This window comes from Taurulus bubalis (assembly GCF_910589615.1).
Source record: "Taurulus bubalis genome assembly, chromosome: 14".
Classification (NCBI taxonomy): Eukaryota; Metazoa; Chordata; class Actinopteri; order Perciformes; family Cottidae; genus Taurulus; species Taurulus bubalis.
The window spans coordinates 6,444,687-6,465,574 of record NC_136602.1 but is presented as its reverse complement, the minus strand read 5'-3'; the positions used below and the strand labels follow the sequence as shown (position 1 = coordinate 6,465,574).

At 40.6% G+C, this 20,888-nt stretch overlaps 1 protein-coding gene across 1 annotated transcript; it reads right to left on the bottom strand.

The window, feature by feature from the left end:
* Positions 1 to 5,240: 5,240 nt before the first annotated feature.
* On the bottom strand, positions 5,241 to 12,029 carry LOC306746534 (high-affinity choline transporter 1-like; the record flags this gene model as incomplete). The annotated part of the gene is made up of 8 exons (XM_079229457.1): positions 5,241 to 5,780; positions 6,368 to 6,585; positions 7,902 to 8,055; positions 8,677 to 8,820; positions 9,289 to 9,437; positions 10,193 to 10,348; positions 11,114 to 11,230; positions 11,846 to 12,029. The coding sequence occupies 8 exons, from the start codon at positions 12,027 to 12,029 to the stop codon at positions 5,241 to 5,243; spliced, it is 1,662 nt and encodes a 553-aa protein (XP_079085583.1).
* Positions 12,030 to 20,888: the final 8,859 nt, after the last annotated feature.

The window sequence follows — 20,888 nt, the reverse complement described above, 5'->3', positions numbered from 1 at the left end:
TGGCAAACCACGCTATGGCGAATTACCGCCACCAACTGGTCTGGAGTGTGAATCAGTGGACAACTATTACAAATTTCAATCGAAATATAAATTGAACTGAATGAAGCATTGTAAACAATATTTGTATTCCCATCTTTGGATATTGTTGTAGATGTTTTTGAATAGTAGAGTAGCCTGGTATTATGAAGTATAATGGGATAAACGTCTTTCAGACTGCATTTTTAGTCTACCACAAAACATTGGAAATATCTCTACTTTACCAGCAAGTATTGTATACTTCAGACCATGCCTAATATCCTAATATTCTACTTTCCTAGCATTAGTTATAGGGTGATGTGTATTATTTCAGACTGCATTGACTGTCTGCCACATCACAGGCTATCCCTTCTCTATAATGCACAGACATTACAGTTAAGTATTTTATTTTATTGTATTAATACACTGAATCTAGAAAACAAAGAGTGTGGTTTTGAGATAGGATGTCTTCAGTGAAAAGATGTGCATCCCTCATGAGGAAGAATGTACCCATCCTAAAAAGGTAACATGTGTGGATCGTTAGAGTGATACTTATATTCAGGCATGAAAACGGGTCAGGGGTGAAAAAGGTGAGAAGGATATTACCCCTCTAGGGGGTGCCGGGGGCATGCTCCCCCGTAAGAACATTTTTAATATTCCATATTTTAAAGCATCAATCTGATGCATTTTGAGATGCTTTTTTTGCCAACCTGGGGAGAGCTGGAGAAACTTAACTTCAGCCATGAGTCAAAAATTATTATGGCCTCCTTACTAAGTATTATGCAAGCCATTTCATGCCAGCATGTCACTGGGTCTAACATTTACAGTCAGACCTGCAAACTCATAAGGGGTTAAAAAGGTGACACCAGCGGGGCGGGGGGGGGCGGGGGGGGGGGGGGGGGGGGGGGGGGTGCAGTGACGGGCGAGTCAGTGCCGAACAGCGTCACTCGTCGAGAAGCTGACAAACTATGATCATTATGGGTTTTAATTCTTCTTTTGTCAATACCCAAGTGTACATATACTGTATATACACACACACACACACACACACACACACACTACCGTTCAAAAGTTTGGGGTCGCCCAGACAAATGTTCAGTTTCTTCGCAATTTCTCGCATAGAATAGTCTTCATTTCTAAGAACAAGAACAGACTGGCGAGTTTCACATGAGAGTTCTCTTTTTCTGGCCATTTTGAGAGTATAATGGAACCCACACATGTGATGCTATGCATAGGAAAGCCAGTTGTAAAGCTTCTCTCACCAGCATAGCTGTTTTAAGCTGTGCTAACATAATTGCACAAGGGTTTTCTAATCATCATTAGTCTTCTATGTGATGAGCAAACACAATGTACCATTAGAGCACTGAGTGATAGTTGCTGGAAATGGGCCTCTATACACCTATGTAGATATTTCATTAACAACCCGATGTTTCCACCTAGAATAGTAATTTACCACATTAACAATGTATAGTGTATTACTGATTAATGTAATGTTATCGAAAAAACAGTGCTTTTCTTTGAAAAATAAGGAAATTTCTAAGTGACCCCAAACTTTTGAACGGTAGTATGTGTGTGTACATATATTTTGTAGACTTAATACTTACAATATGCAATACTGCTATACTATACTGGATATTGTTTTGCTACTACTACATTTCACTTCATTATATTACACATATATGCCATAATATGTATAATGTACCAGCCTTTTTATTTTATTTGACCATATTATGTCATACTGTTATACCACTTTACTTTGAGGAGACATCACTGTTAGTCTAGAACACTGAATAATGTTTCCACCAGTAAACCTGAACATGCACATCTCTCTCTGTGTGACAGCGATTATAACCGCATATCTATATAGATTATAATTAACTAGAGGATACACTTTTTCCTACACGTAGATCTTAAACCCTTAAATATAAACAGGAGCCCGGCCACCCTACGGAGGAAACTCATTTCGTTTTTTTTATTAAAATAAAAGTTGGATAAAATCTCCATTGTCCTCTCCTTATATGTAGTGAGGTGTCGGTAGGTAGAACTAACAGAGCCGCTGACTCGCCGCTATCCTGTCTGACGTCACACGCTGCCACGGACTCTCCGCTGCCAGTAATCTCACTCGCTGTCTCTCCAACAACGTTAGCTAACGTGTTAGCAAGCTGACTAGTTTGCCATTAAAAAACTGGTGGGAGGGAAATGAAGCTGTAGACATCTTCACGCTGATTGGCCAAGACTCGACACGTCAAAGGTCTTCTGTTGCTAAGATGGTCACGACCTCAGTTTTTTTCTGTGTCCCACTCCAATCTCAGAAACGGCGGACAGTTGACGCCCGCCCCCCTCTCTCCCCAAAACAAAAACTCTTCGGATCTACACCATTCACGTAGGTTACCTATTTTGGTTTCAAAACGGCGAATTTCGCCGAAAGGTGAAGGATTTTCATGTCTGTATATTAGCATAATTAGGCCTGCAAGAATGTGCCTTCCCTAATAACGTTTAAAAATAAAGTTGCAAGCGCTTTACATGGTTTAACCAAGATTAAAACATGGCAGGACTGCAATAAGGCCAATAAAAGTAACTACACTGAATATAATGGAAAAAATACACAACAATAAAAGCAAAAAATAAGATGAAACATGATAAGACTTGTTGCAAATAAAATGGTGTGCTGACATTAACAAAAACATTAAAACACTAAGTTTTGAGAAGGGGTTTAAAAGATCTCACTGATTCTGCAAGCCTCAGATCTTCAGGCCGGGGGCTTCACAGCCGAGTGGCCCTTATTGCAAAAACCCAGTCACCTTTAGTCCTGCCTGAGGCTGCGCTTTGACTCAGCAATGTAACTAGGAGTTAAAGCACATGCTTTTTAAGGTTATCAGTTAAATTTCTCTTTCATTTTTTCGTGTCTTTGTGCTGGTAGTCTGAAGCACATGAGTTGGTACAATAATAATCAGAACTCCGAAGGACAAGCCACAACAAGCAGCCGAGGCATGACTGATCTCTGAAGCCGGCTTCAGGTCATGAAACTTCACTCAATCCGTCTGGCAGCGTCACATCTGGTTCCATCCAAAATTCCTCTTCAAACAAAAGATAGTGTTACAAGCTATTTGTATTTTGGCTGACATTCAGCCGTATTTAGACAGAAAGAGCTTTAGGGTGCAGCGGCCAACGTCAATATAGCAAGAACTGGGGAGTTTATTTCTTCGATGGCCTGTATTTACCATCAGCACTTATTGGACATCCACATAAAAATGGGCACATTTTACCTTAAATTGTTGCATGTTAACAGCAACATTATGTATAAATGCTGCCGTAGTGAAACAATTTCCCCTTGCAGGATTAATAAAGTAACTATCTATCTATCTATCTATCTATCTATCTATCTATCTATCTATCTCACTGACGAGTTGCTACCGTCACTTCGAGTTCAGAATGAGATTCATTTTATATTGTAGTGTCCATGAGGAGGAATTAAGAATGTCTATTTAAAAGCACATATAAATACAATGAAGTATATGATGTAGACATTTTAACAAAGTACTCTTACAGAATATAGTAGTATAACAGAATATCAAATGTAATACGACATAGCATATAACATATTTCATCATAATCCTATATTATATAAAGACATATTAAATCTATCAAAGTATAAAAACACTCAAGAAAGAGGGAGAGTGATGAGTCGGCGGTCTCCTCTGTTGTTGTATAGTCTGATGGCAATGGGAACACAGGGTCGCCTGAAGTGTGATGATCTGCTAAGAGGCAATATTTAATTGAGGTATTTCTTTCTAAAATATTTACTCATAATAATAATAATAACAGTATAAATGCTGCTGTGGACTAAATTAATGCATGTTTTGTATTAAGTGACATTGTTGTTAAGTGGCATTTGCAAACCTATCATCAAAAAAACTAAAACTATTTTTGACAATTTAAAAAGTTTGGCAATGCCGTCTCAATGGCTTCTCTCTGGGTCTGGCTACATCAACTCATCCGTATCACAAGCATTGTGATCGTCTAGGGCCCTGTTTCTCGTACCTGGCTTACTGAGTTAACGGGCTAATTGTCAGGATAAGATGACTTAGGTCAGGCTTTTCGGTTTCTCGAAGCAAGTTTAGATAAATCACCATAGCAACACAGCCAAAAATGTAAACCTGCTCCCAGGCAGGCTTACTGAAATTCACTGCATAGGCTGGCCACTCCCACCGGACAAAAAAGGAGCTCACTTCCTCATTGATGAAGGAGCGATATTAGTTATATTAGTTTTATAGGGAGAGAGTTCTATCAGATCGCCAAGATCCGTTCTCACATCATCATGACTTCCTGCGCCATAGATTTTGCCGGCAAGAAATAATTTATTTACGAGAGCTTCTCGAGCCGCGGACATTGATCACCACAGGCGCAGCTGATCGCCGTCTCAGACACAGACTGTCAGCCGCTGCATGCCGCTGTTCTTACGTTTATTTATCTCTTAAGAAACTTATGGATGTGTTAAAGCACTCATAATTATATGACAGTGTTATTAGTACACCATGCATATCATTATTGTAGAACATGATTAAGGTGATGGTGATAAGAATACAGAGAATCACACACAATTCATTTTCACTGCTTCAATTGATTGAATTTCTATTTCTAATTATGAATAATACATACATACTGATCCGCCCATACATATATTCAAACTCCTAGTTATGTGGTAATCAACACATACATGTATATAGGCATATATAGTACATGATTCATACGCGCATACAGTACATATATCCTGCTGTGAATGACTACGGTATTGACTTCCTCATATGCCTTCATGTTCATCTCCTGCTTCTCAGCAGAGAAATATGTTTATTTGCCATCGTGGTGTCAGTGCTCGATTATTATCCCTTCTGAAGAGGAGCGGGCGCGCATTTATCCAGATGACTGGCGTCTGGCTAGAATTAACGAGACCGTTTCAGCGCGGATCAGCCTTGAAGAAACCCAGATAGCCTGATCTCAATCATCTCGCTAATTTAAGATGGAGATTAGGACATTTGCTTGACTTTGTTTAGTCAGGTACGAGAAACAGGGCCCAGTCCTTTGTTCCAATCCTCCTCATCCTCACAGGATAAACCTTTATGAAAAACCCAAATACATAGTTTAAATACTGAAAAACTCCAAAAGAAACCAGATTGCATGTTGATAGCAATACATAGTATTACATTGAAGTACAGCACAGAAAATAGTTAAAATGTGGTAGTAATCATTGGCTCCAATGTATCTCGGTGAGATTCTGTTTCATCAAGTGTCTCCTTCTCATTGTCTCTCTTGTCGTCAGAGGAGTCCTGGGCTTTCACTTTGAACACGTCCCACTTCTCCGGAAGCAACCCTTTGTTGAAAAGCACGGAAGCCAGGTAGGAGAACAACAAGTTGGCAGCGATGGCAGACAGCATGGCGATGGTCCTCACCGGAGAGTACTGAACATAAATGCCATCCTCGAGAGTGCATCCCGGGAAGTGTATGACTGGCGCTAACCCTATCGACTGCTCTCCGCTGAGCAGTCTTAACACCAACCCGGTCAGCCAGCCCATCGCGGCCCCGTAGAAGTTGGACATGTTGAAGAAGAGGACGCAGACGAGCTGAGAGAAGATCAAGATGTAGGACACTTCGGCACCAAGGAACACCAATAAAATGATGCTGTTTTTAATGTTGGTGAGTGCTGCACCGATCAGGCCTGCCACAACCACAGTCCCACGGATCACCCACTGGATTTCTCTCTGTGACGCCTATATAAAAAGGAAATGGGAAGGAAAAGTTGGTTTCAGTGAAGTAACGGAGTCAAGGTTTCACATTCTCTCAATCTTTTCTCATCCTACTCTTCTACTTTATCTTCTGCTCTTTTTTTATCCCCACAGCTCCTTCAGCCACCGGCTGATTCATCCCCGGTATTTGAAGGAGAGGAACCATAAGTCCTTCCTTCCTGCTGCTGTCAGGCTGCACAACCAACTGAGCTCGCAGTAGACCACAAATAACACTTCAAACACTTCAACCTGTGCAATATTAATACACTTGTAATAATTATACACATATCATTATATACATAATCCAGTATTGTAGATTTTTTTTACTGTTATCTACTGTTTATTATTTATATTACTTGTTTAGATTTTTGACTGTCTCTTGTGTGCACCTTACCCTGTTTGCTGCTATAATCCTGCAAATTTCCCCACTGCGAGACTAATAAAGGAATATCTAATTTAATCTAATCATTACTTTTATTTCACTCGCAAATCTTTGAAAAGGAGTAAGGAAGTGTTGTCTCCCCTTTTATTTTATGATGTAGCAATTTAAGAAACAATCGAGTTGGTCTCACCTGAGGCCTCAGGACAGTCTTGTAGATGTTACAAGTGAAAATGGAGGCTATGGAGATCAAAGCAGAGTCGGCTGAGGACATAACAGCAGCAGACATGGCTCCGGTTCCAATGATAGAGACGAAGGCCGGGGTGAGGTGGTTCAGGGCGATAGGTAGGATCATAGCTCCCTCCCCGCGTTCCAACGGAGACGGAGAACCATAAGAAGTGAGGTTCCAGTCTGGCATTTAGACAAATGTGATAAACAAAGAGAGAATGAAAGCTCATTAATATGTTCACAGGAATTTAATAGTTTATACATGTTTGTGTACGAGTTCAGTTCAGCCTCTAAATCAGTGGTCCTTATTGGAGGTACTGAACCCTGCAAGCTTCATCAGTGCATTCACCGAACCCTTCGTAATTGGAAAAAATAAATGTGATTTCTTCAAAACATAGGTATGTATTTTGTTCGTGCACAAAATGAACCATGCATCAGTTGCACACAAAATCACTGTGTTCAAAGAACAAAACCAACAAAACATGAATTTCACACAAAAACATAACTCAATGAATATTTACTGCAAATCAATGTGACTTTTGCTGTTGTGCCTTTCAGATACAAGTTCAGAAATGCACGGCTTCACCTTGGCAAGTGCCACTCTCATATCATTTTCGCAAAAAAGTCTGTTCCTTTTCTTATTTTTCATGTCTACCAGCCAGCCGGGCAGGGCAGGAAACCACATTCCACGAAAGATCGTTGTCTCTGAAGTCATCCACGAGTTTCTTCACATTGACTAAAAATAAAAAAAACGTCCTTTATCTCGTCGTCTTTCATATAGCGCACAAATACAACAAGCTGGCTTAGATTGGAGACGCCGGTGGTCTCGTCGAGTTGGAGGCTGAATTTTGCTGGGTTTGAAATCAGATCTGCAACTACTTGAGCAAAGATGTCAGCGCTGGTGTGAACCGGGCTATACTGTGTGTGTCTTGACCCCTGCCGAACCCCTGAGAGTGACTGGACTAAGTTCAGTCAGCAAGACTTTACCTTTGCATGCTCAGGCCTGTGGTTTATTGCTCATACATTCTTCCACACATTCCATACATGCTCACTCCTAATCTCCATGCTGTCATTATTTGGGGCTGTCAATCCAGACTTGTCATCTCCCACAACTCGCACATCATCTGTTGTACTAAACAATTATTTTTTCTCCTGATTTAAATGACTTCATCTTCTGTCTTAGCACACAGTTACTTGTTTCAGCTATCTTTGGGAACTCAAATGTCTCATCAATTAGATGTATTTAGCTGCATTGACATGTCCATATCAAAATCTCATATGAGCGAGTATTAATATTTTGTCTCAAACATCTCGTCTGATCCAATCTGCACATCAATTGACTGCCTGGGATTCTTACCCAAACGTTGAGAATCACAGCATTCAACTTCTGGGGGATTTGGTTACATGCAGTCACTAACGCACACACAATGCATGCACTTTTACTTTAGTTATGATTTGTGCATGTTTTCAATAAACATGTCTTTAGAAGCTGTCATTACCTGTGGATACAGCTACTGCCCCGATCAGTATAGGAGGGATTCCAAATAGCAAGATAGTGAAAGCCGCAACAAAGCATGTGGTCCTAGCTGCCGATGTGGAAGTAGCAGACAAGGTCCTCTGGTGGAAAGCTTGGCATCCCAGGCCTCCCAGTCCCTTGGAAGTAAAATAGTCATAATCATTTTTACTCCTATTAAATCTGTTGAAGTTGATAGTCAATCACTTGTCACATTTAGGGATTTTAATCCATTAGATAACAATTGAACATGTTCATCATGTATCAGCACTGGCAATCTTCTAGGGTCCTTCACATGGTGACCAGCGTCTGGTAACGCACAGAACATTATTGTAATAGGTAACAAATGTGGATTTCTTAATGTGCGCGCATGAGTATGGTTAGAAGGTGATCTAGTTGGGCTGCAGGTTGAATAAACAGAAGAAAGAAAACATTAAATAATATCTCCTAATGTAATTGGTAGAAAAATTGGACCGAAGCTGCACTAACAATGGACCAATCCAGCCTTGAACTTTCACGCATGTTTATTTGGCCGACATTTACAATAAACCTTCCGTTGCTTAATATTCTGTCAGCATATTGATTGCAACTTGAAAGTGACAATTTGAATCATATTCCTGTAAATTCTCATGACAAACTTATGAAAATTGTATGCCAACATTATACAAATCAATAAATATTGCCATTTATATGTATAACAACATATGGAGGCTGATCTTTTCACACTGGAGTCCTGAGTTTGTTCACCTTCTTGAGCTCACCAGAAATAAGAAGGAATCGATAGAGGTCCAAGCAAACTTTCTCTCCAGTTTACCAATCCAGGGCGCCTGAAACGTTTGGTTCAGGGCCGTCTGAGTAACATCCACAGAGGAGGGGTTCATCAGGACAAACGGTACGCAGATACACTGCAAAGACAAAGAACACATGACAGCAAGTGGAGTCAAAACACTTTTTAAGGAGCTTTCAGTACCTGTCATTTGGATGACAAATAAGACATGGTAAGCTAGTGAAAATACATTTCACTAGCAACATATTAAACACAAAGGTGTTTAATATCGGTATAAGCACACCTGCATTCCAATGTGATTCAGTATAACAACCCAAGAAAATATCTTTGGGAAGCTCATAATGTATTAATACATAATTTCTGAGGACAGAGTTAGTCTACAGTAGGTGTTGTTTTATTGGAATATGTTGTCTGCATCATTAAAAAACGATGCGAATCAACCCAGTAGATCACCACAAACTGTAGGACCATTTATTAACTGCACAACTGCTGTATCGGATTTCATAATAAAGAGTTTGTTTCCTTTACAACATTTTTCTGCAGTAGTGAATGATTAGTCACACACATAAATGTATAGCATCCTCACCATGGTGATGAAAATGAGGAGGACCTGTATGACGTCTGTGTATGCCACGGAGTAGAAACCGCCCAGCAGTGTGTAGACAATCACCACAGCAGCGGAGATCCAGATGCTCACAGAATAAGGCAAATCCAAAATCACATTCATGGTGGCACCTGAAACGCACACATGCAACTTAAAACTCCTCATAAACAAACATGACATTTGACATGTTGGAGCCAGGGATCAAACCACAAACCTTGTGGTGACAGGATGACCCTCTCTCCCCAACAAGCTGCAGCCACCATTGTTGTACTAAGTTGAATTTGATTGTGCTTACACAATGTTAGGAGGTATGCTGAAATGAATAGTTTGGGTATGTTGAAGTGTTGTATGAGGTACTTATCTATATTCAGTTTATCACCAACAGTACACGGCGGTTTGGGGAAGCAGACAGGAGTACCAGCAGCAGCTTAACGTATTTTAGCCACATAAAGGAAGACACGCCTAAAAAAAGTTTAAGGGTTTGCTCGGGTGAAACTTATCTATACTGTTTTTGTCCACGGCGTCTTGCGGCTTTAAAGATTGCATATACGTTTCCCTCTCAGGACTGAGCTGTCTGACAAAAATAGGTTTTTTGTGCCCCTGCCCACAGCTCCACCTACACCAACCGCCATATACAGTAGGAAACACACTGAGTGTGTACAAGTATCTCATACAACCCCACTTCAAAACATTTGGACTATCCCTTTAAATGTAGCTCAGGGTTTTCATGACTACTGGTCTCTTGCAACCCTGGTTTTAGACTCATTCTTTTCTTGGACTTAATTGTGCTTCATCGTGGACTTAATTCAGCTGGTCTTGACTGCAGCTCTGGTTGGTAAAATAGAGACTTTAAAGAAGTTGTCAGTAAAGTGCTTATATACTGTACCTAAGCTGATTAGTGTTCCAGCCAACCACAAAACATCACTTAGAAGTGCCCCCAGTGACTGAACAGCTGTGAATGCTTTTCCATACTTGATCTGGAAAGGGTCCAACATGGTCACATATTTGTTATCTCTCATTGGCTTGATGAACACAAGGCCACCTGGACAATCAAACAGATGGATAGATTCAGTAAATGCACGATGCACACATTCAAAACAGCAAATACATACATCAGCTACCTAGTATTCGCTTGCAGTGTTTTGTCTGGATGCCTTATATGAACATCCAATATATTTAAACATGACACAAACATCTGATTATGAGCCTTGCATTTATGCCTGCTTTCAATAAGAGGCAGGTTCAAGCAAAGCTCATCGAACATGGTCTCAAGTCAAGGGAAGCCATGTGGGACTCTACTGCAAGGCGCAGTGTGACAGACAGCAGGAGGTGACCCGAGGTTGCTTTCAGCGTTGCTATCTAGGCTAACCTTCCTAACATAGGAAGTGATGCTAGCTCAGCTATCCCTGTTGGTCACTTAACCCTGGTTCTTACACATGAAAGCTTTCCTTTAAAAGTCTCCTGATGCAATGCTGGTTCTACATAGTTCTGTGGCAGTGCAGTGTCCAGCTCTCGTAATAAAAAGCAAGCCCACTGGATCCCATGATGATGACATACAGGCATTACAAAAGAGATGTCTGTATCCTAATAAATGCAACAACCACCTCCATATAGGATCATAAAAGAGGTCTGATGCCAGAGAAGAGGAGGTCAACTAATTCATCCAGAGAAGGAATATGTGGGCCCAAAAATGCAGAGGAACAAGAAAGCCTGAAAAACGTTTTCTGTGTGAGCCTCGTTAGTTTTCGTTTTATGAAATATATAAACACGATCAAACTTCTCTCGATTGTAATTCTTAAATACTTACCCAAAATAAACGAAGAAGATAAAGCTGTTAAGAAGACTACCGCTGACATTAGTCCCATGGAGGGTGTGTATATCATCTCAGTTAAGCCCATAATCAAGCAGCCTCCAACCCACGTGGCTACAGGATGGACAGGCACAGACAAACACAGAAATTAGTGCACAGGAGAAAAGTAGAGAGAAAAGAATATGCAGAAATTGAATCCCAAAATTCTGAGATTTGCAACATCTGTAAATTGCAAATTGCAAAACGTGTTTGTGGTTGCAAATTAGTCGTGAATAAGCTGCTGGCTAAACGTTTGCCTTTCAATTACTAATCTCTATTGTTTGTCTGGGGAACTCTTATTTTGATTTTATTCTAAATGATTTAACTCAAACTGCAAGAAAGAGAGTTTATATCTCCATTAATGGCACTTTAGTTCCACAGTTGAACACCTTCATTAAAAACAAAAGAGGTAACTTTAGATGCACATTGATGAGAATAATAGCTAACGATAAAGAGAGTCGGCCAAGTTTAGCTGGCTTTCATCTTTTAAATCTTACATATGTATATTATGACAATATGCATATCTATATTAGCTCAGGAACGTGGCTAAGCAGGATTTAGCTACTTTCTAGTGAAAGGAATTGGCAACACCGCCTGCAGGTTGCTTGCAAGTAAATCCTGTTAAAGTGTCCCCTGCTCTACCTGTTCAATCACTTTGGCAGCAGCAGCGTCCACGGTGTAATGCCTCACCTGTCATTGTGAAGACCCCCACCACCTTTTTTATGCTTCGGTTTCCCAGCAGCGCCATCTCAATTTTGTCAGCCCCACTTTTGGTCTCCTCCTTCCTGGACTTGATAGAAGCCCAGATGCCGACTCCAAGAACCAGCAGGTAGAAGAGCAGCATTGCAATCACTCCGGGAATGTTGACAGCCATGCTGCACCTGAATACTGGTGAAGACATTATCATTATTTGACGGGAGCAATTAAAGATGAACGAAATAACTAAATTTCCCTCAAAGTCACAACAGTAGAAAACAAATGTCTGCTGTCAAAGTATGGATTTTAAAATGAGATTGTAGTTTTGTTGCGAACAAAGTCAGATTTTATTATGAAATATCTCTTCAATTATTTTGGCAACATGTCAACCCCATAAAGGCAGGAATGTTGACAGTTGGCTGAGAAGATGTTTAACACTTTCACCCTTGTATCTTGTTATTATAGGAAGTAACAGCGTATCAAGTGCTATGACAAATCCTACAAAAATCTGCCAAATCTTTTCAAGTTTCAACTTTATTAACTTTGTGAATTTTCCTGGATTATGTCCAAAATGCTCATGGCTTGGTGATCATTCACTTGCTAAATTGTTGATGCCAATAAATCACATGTGAATCTTAAAGTGACACCTATAGAGCGTCCACACCCTTAATGCACAACTTTAAGCCTAAATATAGATTAAATGGGTGAGTTATATACAAATTCCTTACAGTTGTCATGAACGACGATATTAGTTATAGAGACCAACATGTTATGTACAAGGCCATAAATGGGTGTTATAACTGCTGTAAAGTTGGGCATTTTCAAATAGGGGTCTATGAAGGATTGAAACACCTTTTTTGTTTTCTCGAGACAGTTTCAAGTTGCCATTTGTTTGGCATTTGTGTGTTTGCTTCATTTTTAAACACCTGAGACATGTATCTAATTTGATTAGTTGAATCATCTTCAAGGTTTAATATAAATATATTTGTATTACTTCTTCACTCATTCCTACTGAAATCACTTTTAGATTAAACAATCTTCCTTCTGATCCTACTTTAGATACCGCTGAGGTCTTCTTCAATTTGTGCATATTAATTTGGGAACCCTGTTAGAAAAAATTAACTGGACTATTCAAATCTGGAACAATCGTTCTATGGAATTCACTCATAAAATCATGGACTTGGCTCGTGCTATAATTGCACAATTAAGAATTAAAAACCGCACACGAAGCTAAATTACTACGTTATTTTACAGGTAACTGAATACATTTTGAAAGCTGGTTTTTAGTACTTACCGTGTTCGTGTCCTGGGTGTGAGACGAAAACAAACTTCCAAAATGCTTGTCAGCGGCTGCAACAATACAGTATTTGAAATGGGGAAAGAAAGACGTGAGGTGCGATTCCACCTGGTTTTGGGAGCGAGTACGCGCTTTGACTCGCACTGTCTGCATGCGGGCCAGACCCGGTGCGCGTGGCCGGTATGAGCGTGACAGTACGTCGGATCTTCCAACCTTTGCCCTAAACTTGAATATATTGAGTCTAGGGCAAAACACAAAACAAGATTCCACCACATATTAATCTTAAGAGAAACATTTTAGCTGAGCACGCTTTTCTTAATGATTCATTTCAAAGTGATCTCACAATATTATGCTGTTCCTGCTCTTTAATCATCCGTTTCACATATTGTTTAAACTGTCTTTTGCATATAAGCATGCTCTCTTCAAGAAACGAGTAAAACGTTTCCCAGTTATCTTATTGACAGAACTCAAGCAATACGCTTGTTTTGTCTCCAGTCGTAGACAGCTGGAGTCAATGGAAAGAATACAAAGTTACCGCAGGACGGACAGCTTGGCGGGGCTGAGTATTGATTATTAATATCCGTTCACCGACATTGATCAGGGCCCTGTTTCTCGTACCTGGCTAAACAAAGTCAAGCAAATGTCCTAATCTCCATCTTAAATTAGCGACATGATTCACATCAGGCTATCTGGGTTTCTTCACGGCTGATCCGCACTGATTTTTAATTTTAAGTGTTTCATCACCCAAATCAATCAGATATATGTACTGTATGCGTGTATGAATCATGTACTATATTTGTGTATATACATGTATGTGTAAATTACCATATAACTAGGAGTTTGAATATGTGTATGGGCGGATCAGTATGTATGTATTATTCATAATCAGAAATTCAATCAATTGAAGCAGTGAAAATAAATTGTGTGTGATTCTCTGTATTCTTATCACCATCACCTTAATCATGTTCTACAATAATGATATGCATGGTGTACTAATAACGCTGACATATAATTATGAGTGCTTTCAACACATCCATAAGTTTCTTAAGAGATAAATAAACTTAAGAACAGCGGCTTGCAGCGGCTGACAGTCTGTGTCTGAGACGGCGATCAGCTGCGCCTGTGGTGATCAATGTCCGCGGCTCGAGAAGCTCTCGTAAATAAATTATTTCTTGCCGGCAAAATCTATATCGCCGCCTACAGGAAGTCATGATAATGTAAAGGATGGATCCTGGCTATCTGAAAGAACTCTCTCCCTATAAAACTAATATAACTAATATCGCTCCTTCATCAATGAGGAAGGGAGCTGCCTTTTTTGTCCGGTGGGAGTGGTCACCTTATCCAGTGAATTTCCGTAAGCCTGCCCGGGAGCAGGTTTACATTTTTGGATGTGTTTCTATGGTGATTAATCTAAGCTTGCTTCGAGAAACCGAGAAAGACAGACCTACGTCATCTTATCCTGACAATTAGCCCGCTAACTCAGTAAGCCAGGTACGAGAAACAGGGCCCTGGAGAAGAATCTCTGAGCTCCACTCTGCAAGATCGTTGATTTCCTCTCTTTATTACGTCTCAGCCGCAGGCGCGGCTTTGGGCACGGCGAACCTTTTTCATGACACTTGGGGGGCGGCACGACCACTTAAAATATATATATATATATATATATATATATATATATATATATATATATATATATATATATATATATATATATATATATATATATACACTGTAACAAGTTCCTGTAGTTTTCACAGTAATATTACTGTATACTGGCCATATTCTTACTGTAGAACTCCTATACAGCATTTTACTGTAGATCTGCAATGCATCATGGTCAAAATTCATTCCCGGGTGAATCTTACTGTAAATAAATGTTGCTGTGACTCATAATACAGTAATAACTGTTGCTGTGAATCACAATACAGTAATTTTGAGCGGGAATACACCATAATTCGACATTGCATTTCCTCCGTTGTGTTACACAAAAGATGACAGTAGACCTTAACGTTGTGTGCCGATGGACACTTATTCTCTCGACCACGGAGAGGAAGGAGAGGCTTCTCTCAACATTTTGGAGCAAGCATCAATCTGCTTCTCCAATATCAATAACTATTATGAAAATGATCTTCTTCCACGGGTGACTGTGGCTCAGTGGTGAGCAGGGTCGTCCTTCAATCAGAGGATCGGCGGTTTGATCCCCGGCTACGCTAGCCCATGTTGATGTGTCCTTGAGCAAGACACTTAACCCTAAATTGCTCCCGTAGCTGCGCCTACGGTGTATGAATATTAGATAGTCCTGATGTGGCACCTTGCATGGTGGATGATTCCTATGTAAAGAGTATTTAGAAAAGCACTTTATCAAAGCATTATTCTTCATCAGGGACAATCAATGAAAATTCAGCGACATCCAGTTTAAGAGAATTTCCTCATGCTGTGGTCCGGAACATCACAATAATGTCTAACTTGTCCTATGACTTATATATATATATATATATTGAAGTACCCAAACAGTTGTATTAATGTATGTGTGTGATCAACAACTTACTTATTAAATGAAATAACAAAAGTTCTTTTGAATAATACTTAAACATTATTTATTCTCAGATTTCAAATTGCACTGGATGAATTATAAATAATACATACTCTAATAATACATCTAAGTTCTTCTCTCATTTCAAGTAAAGTGAGAGTGACAGTGTGTTGGATCTTCCAACCTTTCCCCTAAACTTAAACTCATTGAGTCTAGGGCAAAACACAACATAACAATATTATGCTATTCCTGACCCTCAACAGCCCAAAGCCATTTCACAAACGTGTTTAACCTTTTGCCATTCAAGCATGCTCTCTTTAAGAATTACAGAGTAACAAGTTTCCCAGTTATCTTATTGACAGAACTCAAGCAATACGCTTGTTTTGTCTCCAGCCGTAGACAGCTGGAGTCAATGGAAGGAATACAAAGTTACCGCAGGACGGACAGCTTGTGGCGCGGCTGAGTATTGATTATTAATATCCGTTCACCGACATTGATCAGGAGAAGAATCTCTGAGCTCCACTCCGCAAAATTGTTGATTTCCTCTCTTTATTGCGTCTCAGCCGTTATGTGTAATGAGGCCGATGACGGTTGTGTCATCTGATAACTTCTCAACAGTTCTTTTCATGGGGTTGCAGTTGTGGGTCTACAGCGTGAAGATGAGGGGGAGGAGCACAGAGCCCTGCGGGGCTCCGATGTTCAACACTAAGGTGGAGGAGGTATGGCTGCCAATCCGAACTGCCTGGGGTTTGTTGGAGAGGAATGTTAATAACCAGTTGCAGGTTGTGGTACTCAAGCCAGAGTGCTAATTTTACCAAATGAGTCATGGTGGAGATTGTGTTGAATGCTACGCTGAAATCAACAAACAACATTTTGATGTAGGTGTTGTTATTTTCAAGATGTGTGACGGCGGCGGCGATACATCCAATGCCGACAATGGAGACATAGGTTGGAGTGAGGTGGTGCAAGACAATGGGCATTACAAGAGTTGCCTCCCCACGTTCAAATGGAGATGGAGAACCATAAGACGTCAGATTCCAGTCTAAGGGATGGACAGATACACACAGTACACATGTTGAGACACATTAAGTGGTTCAAAGGGAAGTTTCAAGCTTTAAGAGTAAGAATAAAAGAGTTTTGATTGGGAATAAATTACCTGTGATGCGGCCACTGCGCCAATCAGGACAGGAGGAATTGCAAAAATAAGAATAATTGCAGCAGCAACAAAACAGTTGATTTTAGCTGTGGCTGAGGAACAAGCAGACAACGTCCTCTGATGGAACTCCTGATAGCCCAGGCAACCCAGAGCCTTCAGAGAAAAGCAATGTCAATTTAATGCACCATAGAAATCACAACCTTTTTCCAAATTGAGAGTAGGAGTACAATATGGCTGAGACATAAGGGTTATAGTTCTGCAATACGTGTTTACTAAAATACGTGTTTACTAAAATAAAATAAATGACATTCAGTGGCAATTTGGCAAAGTTTCCTGATAAGGAAATTATCTGTGGTTCCATTCGTTTCCATTTTCAACAGAAATGCACGTGTCAAAAAGGTACATGTAGGCGCTAATGTATAGTGAGGGGTTGGAGTCTGCAACATAACACAGTTGTACAACTTCAACATAGTTAGTTTTGTCTGGCAACACAAATAAAACAAACTATACTTTAGACTTACCAATAATCAAACTTAGTGTGTCTCCTACAATAAAGCTGGAAGCTCTGACAAGGCCCATAGACGGGTTGTACACCATTTCTGACGTTCCAATAATGAAGCCTCCTCCAATCCACGTAGCTGAAAAGTGAAAAAACATTTATACACACACACACACACACACACACACACACACACACACACACACACACACACACACACACACACACACACACACACACACACACACACACACACGTTTCAAAATCTGTTGAGGTTTGTACAGAGAAAGCATATCCATCGGACTGCAAATTTATATGAAAAATAACACTTTGGGATTACTTTAAGTGAGCCAAGAGAGCTTTAGCCAACAAATTAAAAAATATAACACTACTGCAATTACAGCTGGTGATTACATGGTAGAGGTACTGTACATAAACTATGAATGATCCAATCATTTTAATTGGATCACCCTCCGGCCAAACTGACAAGAGGGAACAGGAACAGGAACAAAACCAATACAAATATTAAAATGTGTTGCAATCCCACTGAGGTAAACAGTATTCAAATGTAATTAGTTAACTTTAAATTATGCACAGAAATGTGTTTCAATGTTTGAAATAAAGCAGCGACATGACTTGTACTAAGAGAGCTCTCTGAGCTGTCTTCTCTCACTGACAACATAAACAACACAGTCCACAGCCATTTCAGAATTAGTCACAAAATGCAATCTATCCGTTTCATGTACAGGGACACAAAATTGTCAACTTTTCACTTTGTTTTCGGGGATGACGTTATGTTACAGAAGGAAACAGAATCACACATCAGTCTCTTCACTACAGCACTCTGGGACACCATGTCACCAGCTCTGCATTGCCACACAGATGCATTTCATGTGTCTGTCCACCATGAAGAAGATCCTTATTAACTTTAGTTTCCTAGTTTACGTGCTGAGCAAAACAACAAAAATATACAATTCTTGTCCAGTATCACTGTCACAATACTGGGCTGCAATAAAAGGTGAGCCCACCTGCAGTGGTGAAGATCCCCACAACTCTACTGATTTCTATATATGTGTAAATAACCCCATGGAAGGTTTATTGTTTTGTGTTGATTGCCTGCTTTGCATTTGTCTTATTGGCTCTTGACGCCAGCCTAGATTATATTGTATGAAGAGTTTATAGAGGCTTTATGCTACTTTCTCTTAAATAGATAAATGTGACCTTTATTTTGAAAAGGTAAAAGGAAGCGCAGATTTGTTTTATGTTTTGAACTTTAACTTAACGGTACGGCCACGGAGTTTTGTCGTCACCTAACAAAGTGTAATAGTTTAATGGACCCGTATGAGGCTAATGCTCTTACGGTGGTGATAGTACACGTTCAATGGATGTATTTTGACCCAGAGGAAAAACAATAAAGGAGTAATTTCACCAGCAGTAAGTTTCACGCCAATTCATATACGGGGCCGCTCACCTGCTGCATCGAAGAAGAAACACACGGATTAAAAGGACAATTTCTACAGAAAGAAACACGGATTAAAAGGACAACTTCTACTGTGGAAAGAGACACTTTTACGGAGGAAATGGACAAGGGCAGCGGTGAATTGAAGACGGTGACGTGGTAAAAGTAGCAAGAAGACGGAGGAAGACTAATGCCGTGTTCACACCAAAACAGTTGCGAATTTTCACAACGCCACTTCGCCTATATCGCGCCGCAGGTGAACAATTCGCTCTATGTGGTTAATCCGTTTTTTCGCAACCATAGCAACCATCGCGGGGGAAAGGGGGCGGGGCTTATCTATGTGTCTTGAAAGCATTTACTATTTCCGCCATTCAGCATTGAAATAACCTCTAGTTCTGCTTTATACTTGTTGAGGAAGTCCCACACACGTCGGGACATCAACCACCCCCGTGTCTGGGTTCATAATAGTATCCGTAGTCGCACACAGCTCCGACTCTTCCAGGACGAGTGTCTGAATAATGAAGCCGCTTCCAGCGCTCCTTCAGCGGGCCAGCAGTGTCATTCAGTAACGGCGGTGATGCCGGGCGGAGCTTCTCAACGCTGATTGGCTTTCGCAACTCCGCGTCATGCGAATTATTCGCTGGAGTTGAAATATTTGAACGCCAGCGAAAAAGCGGCGTTGCGACGCCGTTTCGCTTCTATCGCGACGCCCGGCGAAAAATTTGCTTTTTCGCAACCTAACGCGACTGTGCATTGACTTAACATGTAATCTGGACGCGCGAATATTTCGCAAGTGTTTTGGTGTGAACACGGCATAACGAAGCTAAGTTAGACGGAGCTAACGGAGCTAACGAAAATGGAGGGAAACGATGCTGCTCTGCGCAGCAAGGATAAAGAGCAACAAATCGAAATCCTTCGAAAGGTAATTCATAAATACAAGGAAATGCTAGAAAAGGAAACAGAAAAAGGTGCTGTTAGACAAGAATTAAAAGAGTCTTTGCAAAACAAACAGAAGATTCTTGCTGAACTTTTAAGTGATGAAAATGATGATACACATTTAGCTGTTAGACGTCCTGACCGGGTGCGAGTTCCCACTGAAAAGATGCTAGCATACCGTAAAGAAGAGCAGAGCAAACGGGCAAGGAGACTTGTTAGCCTTTATGAACAGTGGAAAGCCCAAGCTCGTCAAACACGTCAAGAACTCAAATCTGAGCTAACAGAAAGTCACTTGGCATCCCTCGCAGACAATTTGGAAATAAGGAAGATGGATGTCATGAAAGTGTATGATGAACTGAGAGAGTGCGGCCCGCCTGACACTGAGCTAAGATGTAAAGTTGATGCTTGTGCAGCAGTAACGAGTGACATTATCAAAATCTTGAACGAGAGACTGACAGGCGTAAACGGAGATTATGATGCAGAACATGAAGGACGGCGCTTGCGTGAGCTACTTGAGCCCGACTATGCCCGGTCCATTTATGGCTCCTCTGCTTCAGCACTGACTGGCAGTCATCTCTCTATGCACTCAGGTGTTGCAGCCAAGCGAGCAGAAGCAGCGGCGGAGTTAGCAGCTAAGGAAGCTGAATATAAGATGCTAACGGAGGAAAAGAGACAAAAGGAAAAAATTCGAGCTTTAGAGGAACAACACAGAAGGGAAGCAGAAAAACACAAGGCCGAATTAGAAAAGCACAAGGCCGAATTAGAACGATTACAAGCTGAAAAAGACTTAAAGGCCGCCCAAGCCAGACTTGAATCATATGACAGAGAAGCGATAGAGGAGTCTGATGCCCAGTCATTTCAATCATTTCAGGACCCTATACACTCCCCTCCCCCTGCAACAACGCACCCTCGCACAGTTGTCACTCCATCTCCTCCCATGGACGTATCCTGCCTAGCACAAGCTGTTCAGGACAGCATTGCTATTAACAGACTTCCAATGCCAGAGCCCACAGTATCTAAGGGCAATCCAATTGACTTTGTTGAGTGGAAGGCTTCATTTGTGTCCCTTATTGATAGAAAGAACATTCCCACTACCGATAAGCTGCACTACCTCAAGAGATATGTAGGTGGCTCAGCTCACAAATGCTTACAAGGGGCAT